Genomic DNA, 7,773 nt, shown 5'->3' with positions numbered 1-7,773 from the left:
ATTCTAAATAAGAAAAAACTAATTTTTAACTAAAAAGATGAATTTCACACAAAGGACAGGAATTTTCAACAATACATTTGAAATTTTAAAGCAATTTTAAACAAAAAAATTAATTAGTCACCAAGAAGTTTTAATATTCTCCCACAAAATTCGAATTTTCAATAAAATACAGGAATTTTAAACCAAAAAAGACGAGTTTTTATCTAAAACAGATAAATTTTCAACTAAAAATAGAATAATTAAATTTTCAGTAAAAAAATTAATTTTCAATAATATGACATGAAATTTTCAACGAAATAGTCAAGTTTTCAACAAAGAAGATTAAATTTAGATTTAAAAATATTAATTTTCTACCAAAATTGCAACAGTTACATTTTCAGTAAAAAAAAAACTTAATTCTAAATAAGAAAAACCTAATTTTCACCAAAAAGATGAATTTCACACAAATGATAGGAATTTTCGACAAAATATTTGAATTTTTAAAGCAATTTTAAAACAAGAAAATGAATTAGTCACCAAGAAGTTTAAATATTCTCCCACAAAATTCGAATTTTCAATAAAATACAGGAATTTTAAACCAAATATTTGAATTTTCATCTTAAGAAGATAATTTTGAACTGTGCATATTCGGTTTTTACTTGAAAACACTACTAAAAAGTGTTTTAAATATATTTAGAAACAAAATTTTGTTTGTATTACAATTATTAATCTTATAGGTGTATGGTTAGTTTTTATACCTAGAAGACTTTAGAAATTGGGATATTGCAGCAACTCAAAAGATTTTTTTTCTGTAAAAAACACTCATTTTCAACAAAGTACATGAATTTTTATCCAAAAAAGAATCAATTTTTAACCAAAATTAGAATACTTAACATTTCAGAAAAATAAATGTTGAAAAAAAAACAAATTAATTTTCAACTATAACATTTTTTTTAAAGAAGTAATAATATTTTAACCAAGAATAGAATTAAATTTTTAGTTATGACAATCAATTTTTAAGCAAAAAAAATTAAATCACAACAAAATAATTAAAAATAAATCAATTTTAAACCCAACAGATGAATTTTCTACCAAAAAAAGATAGATTCGAAAATAGTATATAAATTTTTAACCAAAAGTATGAATTTTTGACAAAATATTTGAAGTTATAACTGAAAAGATGAATCTTCTATGAACAAAAAGGACGAATTTTCAACTAAATAGTTATTTTTAACCAGATATTTGAATTGTTAACAAAAAAATAGAACAGTTAAGTTTTCTACAAAAATAATTTTTTAAGGAAAAAGATAACACTTCTATCAAAGTCGGTAACATTTGCAGAAAAATTTGAATAGTTGGAGTGACTTTCCAATTAAAATGATAAATCTTCAACTAAAAAAAATTTAATTCTTAATCAAATACCATAGTTTTAACTAAAAATATAATATTTCTGCCAAAAATAAAATACTTGCATTTTCTAGAAAAGAAATAAATTTTTAACAAATGAGAGTACTCTTCTATCAAAAAAAGAATAATTTTCAACAAATAGCTGAATTTTCTTCTAAATCAGATATATTTTCAACTAAAAATAGAATAATTAAATTTTCAGTAAACAAAATTAATTTTCAATAAAATAAGAGTAAATTTTCAACGGAATAGTATAATTTTCAACCAAGAAGATTACATTTCTATTGAAAAACATAAATTTTCGATAAAAATGGAAGTTAAATTTTCAGTTTAAAAATTAATTCTAAATAAGAAAAAACTAATTTTAAATCAAAAAGATGAATTTTCTACCAAAATAGATGAATTTTTTAATAAGGTACAGAGATTTTCAACAAAATATTTAAATTTTTAAAGCAATTTTAAACCTAAAAATGAATTAGTCACCAAGAAGTTTAAATATTTTCCCCAAAAATGCAAATTTTCAATAAAATACAGAAATTTTAAACCAAATATTTGAATTTTTATCTTATGAAGATCAATTTTGAACCAAATATGTACGAGTTTAGTTCATCTAAAATTCCCTAATTCTGTCAGACTTTCCGGAATTACCAGACCTGTAGCAACTCTGTAATTTAACAAAGTAAATGTTTATTCCACTCTGGAATGTTTTTGTAAAAATATATGCAATAATTATGATAAATATTGGTAATTTAAGAACTTTTTTAAAGTTATTTAACTTTTTTTAACTTGAAAAAAATTTATGAACAATAATTTATCTGAGCACTTAAACTCTTTAGAACACTATACCTGTGTTATTGTTGCTACTGTTCAACGAGTGGATTCCTTGCGGTTGTAGAGAATTAAAGATATTATTTCCCATCAATGTCGTATTTTGCGCCGAGATATTTCCACTGCCTAAATTGTCGAATGCAGAAATGTTCGACTGAGAACCAGAAAGCATTGTGCCGCTCAAATTATTCGTGGTTGATTGGCCGAGATTGCCAATACCCGACATAATGTCAGTTTGATGCAGTTGCGGTGGCGGGGAAATCGGACTTGTTAACGCCAATCCTGAATTGAAAGCAGATGTGAAATCGGCAAATTCATCGTTATCTTTGACCTTGTTTGTCGAACCTCCAAAAGCGCTCGAGAAATCGCCAAAATCCGGCGCATTCACGTTTTGTGTTGGCAGCGAAGAATACGTGTTGGCTCGAGGATTAAAGTCGTCATCGTCTTTATCAATGTTCGACGTCGAATTCTCATTATTCGACTCGAACAATTCGTTTAAAATATTATTTGTGCTTTTCTGCTGCTTCACAGGTGACGTCATCAAATTTCCATGCGGGGGAGAAATTATCTGAATAAAATCAAGTTTAGTTTCGCGATTTTTCAAGAAAATTAAACGGAAAAATCAGGGTGGCCGGTTTAATTGAAGAATAAAATTCCCGGTCATTTACCAGGAAGCAAAAATTCTTTACAATCAATAAAATTTTAAAAATTTGAACTCTTAGCCTAAAAATTTTTCCATTCGAAGTAATAAAATATAAACTACAAATTGAAGCACTCAAAACAGAAAAATTGAGAATTTTTAACTTTTATAAATTATAGAGTTCAAAGATTCAAATTCAGTACTAAAAATATAAATCCAACGTTATCAGTTTCAGTATTTTGACTTAAAAAATCAATCAATAAACTTTTAAAAATTTCAAATTATATTATTTTAAACAATTTTAGACTGGAAACATAAAAAATTGAAATTATTCTTACCTGAACACTTCTGAAAGCGTCGTTTTAAGCTTTGAAAAGATTCCAAATTAATTAAAAATTTTTAATAATTTAAACGAGGTGTATGTAACGAAAAATTTCGGCTATTCGTAACAGAATTTCGGTGCTAATAGCCGCAGTCTAATTTAAAGCAAAATGTAGATTCTTGCAGATTTCAAATAAAAAATGTAGAACCTTTTCAAGAATTGTGAAAGGCTTCAAAAGAATAAAATATTTTCTTACGATTTCTAGGAAAATTGAAAATGATTTTTTATTTAAAAAAATTATTTTAACAGAATCTTTAAAAAGGTTTTAAGAGATTTCCAAAATTCTCAAAAAAGAATCTGGAAGATTTTAAGGAAATCTTATAAAATTTGTAGGATTTAAAAAAAATTACAGAAAAAGTTCGATTCATTTTAAAAGATATTTATCGAATGTTTCTTCGAATTTTTAGAAAATCCTGGAAATTTACAAACATTTCTTTTAAATATTCCAGATTTTCTTTTGACAATTTTGGAAATCTTTTAAAATTTGTTTAAATACTCTCTTAAAATAATTACTCAAAATGAAACATCAGTTTCAATTTTCCTAGGAATTTTAAAAGAATATTTTTTTCTTCTTTTGAATACTTTCACAAATCTGAAAAAGCTTCTAAATTTTTCATTTGAAATCTGCAAAAACCTAATTTTGTTTTAACTCAGGCCGTGGCTATTTACACCGAAATTTCAGTACAAATACCCGAATTTTGTCGATACACACCCTTGGTTTAAATTATTTAAATTCAATTCAAATTTTGTCTACAAACAATAAGTGTTCAATTGTTATTTATACCTCAAAATTCAACAATTTTACTCACTAAATAAACGCTTTTCAAACAGAACAATTCCAATTTTAACGTTCAAAGTTTAAATGCTTTTAGAAATTTTAACGATTCAAGCAAGGCTTTCTGTCAAAAAATATTTTATAGATTTATTATTATTATTAATTTATTATTATTTATATTTATTTTTAGATTAAAACAATATTTTAAACTTAAAGAAAGTGTTTAATTACAAATATATTATTATGAAGCTATATTTATGTTCAAAATCGTTTATAAAGTTTCAATCGAGCCTTTATATTTTTTGAATGACTAACACTTTCGAATTAAAACAGTTTAAGTTTTAACGTTAAAATCTGGAAATTCCAAATTTGATGGATTTAGAATCGTTCTATCAAATCAATTATTTTCCAATTTTAAATACCTAAAGTAAAGATCCATTTAAAAAATTATTTATTTATTTATATTTACAGTTGAACTAATAAAAATGTTTTTTTTTGCAAAATTTTCAACTTCAAATGCTTTTAATTTTCAATTTTTTAAGTCTTCAAGGCTGCACTTTAAAATTCTATAAATTAAAAATGAACGCTTAAAATAAAAATCTAAAATGGACAATTTTTTAATAAAATATTTTTAAATTATGCACTATAAACTGAATGATATAATTGAAAAAGAGAACAATGCAACTAATCATTTACAGGAAAAAACGGTTAAAATCAAACTTGGACAGATTTTTCTTCTAAAAATTGATAAAATTCCCGGTAAAAAAATAAATTCGCTATAATTTACCGGTTTCAAAAAAATTCCCGGCCATTTACCGGTCCGGCGGCCACCCTGAAAAATTGATGAAAAATTTTACTTACATTTGACTGATCTTTCCCGAAGTTCGCTGCAGCTCCTAAGTCGACCTTTTTCAGAGGCCTCGGTCCTCTCGCTGGTGATGTGCTTGAGGGCGGAAAAGAAGGTGTAATTTTCCCAATCCTATCAATAGTTTCCAAAGTGTCCCTATATTCTTTTCCCGTTCTTCTTGGACTCGAACGAGTGTCGTTGTCCGAATCTTCTCTTTCACCATCGTCACTGGTATAGAAAAAAGTATTATAAAACTACAGAGTTCATACTATTTCAGGGTTGCTAAAGGTCAGGGAATTCTGCAAAGTCAGGGAAAACCTTGAAAAAGTCAAGAACTTTGCTGAACATAATTTTATTATTTTTTAAATTTTTGGTTAAAGTATCAACTATTACATTTTCGTTGAGAATTGCCTTTTTTTTGTAGAAAATTCTACTACTTAGGTGAAAGTGGAATTAATTTGTTTATTCAATTAAGTTAAAAATTAACTTTTTTACTGGAAATTTAACTAGAGTTCTGATTTCATTATATTACTTTGAGAACGGTAACGAGAATGAAAATAATACCGAGAATATAACCAAGTAATAAATTCTCTGAGAATTTATGAGAATTTTAGAATTTATTTTAATTAATAAAAAAATTACATTTTTCCTAAAGTTGAAAATATTTTGGAAAAAAATGTTCCTTTTACAATAAAATATGGCTTTTAACAGAATACTTGAATTTTCAACCAAATAATTAGATTTTTAACATAATAGTTGAATATTCAACCTTAAAAGACAAATTCCCAACGAAAAAGTGTCAACGCTTATATTTTAATAAAAAAAGAATGAAATTAATACAACAGAAGAAAAGAATTTTGAAACCAAAGACGAATTTCCAACAAATAAATATTTTTCACTCAGAAAATAAATAAAAGTTCACCTAAATTATTGAACCTTCAAGCCTGAAATAAAATATTGCTTTTCAACAAAAAATTAACTTTCCACAAAACTGATGCATGTTTACCCAACAAAATTAAATTTTAAACTAAAAAATTATATTTTTACCAAAAAAGGCGAAATTTAAAATAAAAAAGATCAACCTTAAAAAAATGAAAAAGGTACATTTTCTGTTAAAAAAAAAAGATTAATTTGAAACAAAATAATAAAACTTTCAATCCAAGAGATGAATTTTCAACTGAAAATATAAATATTTAATAAAAAAAGTAATTTCTTAACAAAGTGATTCAACCAAAACTTTCAAACAAAAAGTTGCATTTTTATTTTAGAAAAAAGAATAAATTTTCTTCTAAAGCAGATGAAATTTTAAATCAAGAAGATACATGTTCAAAAAAAAGTTGAATTTTCTTTTTCAATCGATTTCAGTTGACTTTTCACGATGAAAATATGAATTTTTGAACAAGAAATAAGTTTCTACGAAAATAATTGAATTTTCAACCCAAAAAGACAAATTTTTAACCAAAAAGGATGACTTTTTAACAAAATTGTTGAATTCTCTACCGAATAGTTGCATTTTTAATAACAAAAAAACATGCAATTTCTCTTAAAGCAGAAGAGTTTTTAATTACAAAAAAAGTTGCATTATCATCCTAAAAAAATTAAATTTTGTACTAAAACAGATGAATTTGTAATAAAAAATGACAAATTTCTTTTTCAAGTGGAACTTTATCTAGAAAAGATTTCAGTTCATTTTTCAACACCAAAATATAAATTTTAAACAAAATATAAATTTCCTACGAAATGTTAAAATAAGAAAATAGTATAATAGTTTTATTTGTGACCAAACAGTTGCATTTTTATTCAAAAAGCTGACATTTGACTTGACACAGATGAATTCTTAATTAAATAAAAACAAAAAATAAATGATGATATAAAAAAAAACTTTAAAAAATAGTTTAATTTTCATCCTAAGATCTTTTCAGTTCACTTTCTAATACCAAAATAAGAATAGTAAACAATTTGCAACCAAAATGGATGTCTTTTAAAGAAAATTATTAAATTTTCAACTAAATAATAAAATTTATAACTAAAAGGATAATCTTCAGAAGAAAGTTGCGAATTTTGAAAATTCTAATCTGAAAGGATTGCATTTTTAAAGTTTTTAACTTGTCCTCTATTTTACAAATTTTATTCCTAAATTATTCAGATTAAAAATTCTTAAATTAAAAATAAGATTGTCAAATTTTGAATGCTTTGAATTAGAAATGATACAATTTCAACTGCTTTCTAATAAAATTGTCCGTTTAAAAAAACTGTAATCTGAAATTTTTCAATTTGGAACGTTATTAATTAGAAATAATACAGTTTTAATTCATTTGAATTTTAAGTGAACGAATTTTCAAAATTGTATTTGAAAAATATTTCACTTTTAACGTTTGGAAATTGACCTATTTTCGAAATTTTCTTATAATCTAAAATCATTGAAATTTTCGATTCTTATATTTAAATTAAAATTGTTTTATTTTATAAGCTTTACATTAGAAATGATACAATTTCAAATCTTTTCTAATAAAGTTATCCAATTTTCAAAATTTAATCTAAAAGTGTACAACTTGAAACGTTTTTAATTAGAAATAATATTATTTGGAAAACTTGTCAAATAACTAATTCCGAATCTATGCATCCAAACTTTCCAAAAGCAGTTTCGTGCGTTTGATTAAAAGAAAAACATTTATTTATAATTTAGAAATAAATTAATTTTTTAAGCGTAAAGCTACGATTAAAATAAAATTTTACTAAATAAGTTTTTAAATTCTTGAAAATTCCTAAGCTAGAAAATAATTTATATTAAACCGTTCAAAGATTACACAGGCCAACAATTCTCAGAACCAGAGACCAGACCTACTATACCCGAAGGTTTTTGCTGCGCTGAATCCGAATCTGACCTCAGAAAAATTCCAGCACCCTCAGTTTTC

General features: G+C 24.5%; 1 protein-coding gene across 1 annotated transcript in view; it reads right to left on the bottom strand.

Annotated features, from left to right (window-relative positions):
- Positions 1–7,773, bottom strand: part of LOC117166897 — a 29,999-nt gene that overhangs the window by 11,355 nt on the left and 10,871 nt on the right. Inside the window, exons 5-6 of the mRNA XM_033351336.1 lie at positions 4,873–5,086; positions 2,233–2,782 (exon numbers count right to left, since the gene is read on the bottom strand). Coding sequence (XP_033207227.1) covers positions 2,233–2,782; positions 4,873–5,086 — 764 coding nt within the window. The remainder of the gene's footprint in view (positions 1–2,232; positions 2,783–4,872; positions 5,087–7,773) is intronic.

The sequence above is a fragment of the Belonocnema kinseyi genome, chromosome 2 (assembly GCF_010883055.1).
Source record: "Belonocnema kinseyi isolate 2016_QV_RU_SX_M_011 chromosome 2, B_treatae_v1, whole genome shotgun sequence".
Taxonomy (NCBI): domain Eukaryota; kingdom Metazoa; phylum Arthropoda; class Insecta; order Hymenoptera; family Cynipidae; genus Belonocnema; species Belonocnema kinseyi.
The sequence above is the reverse complement of the archived record's forward strand: the minus strand, read 5'-3'. Positions and strand labels throughout refer to the sequence as shown.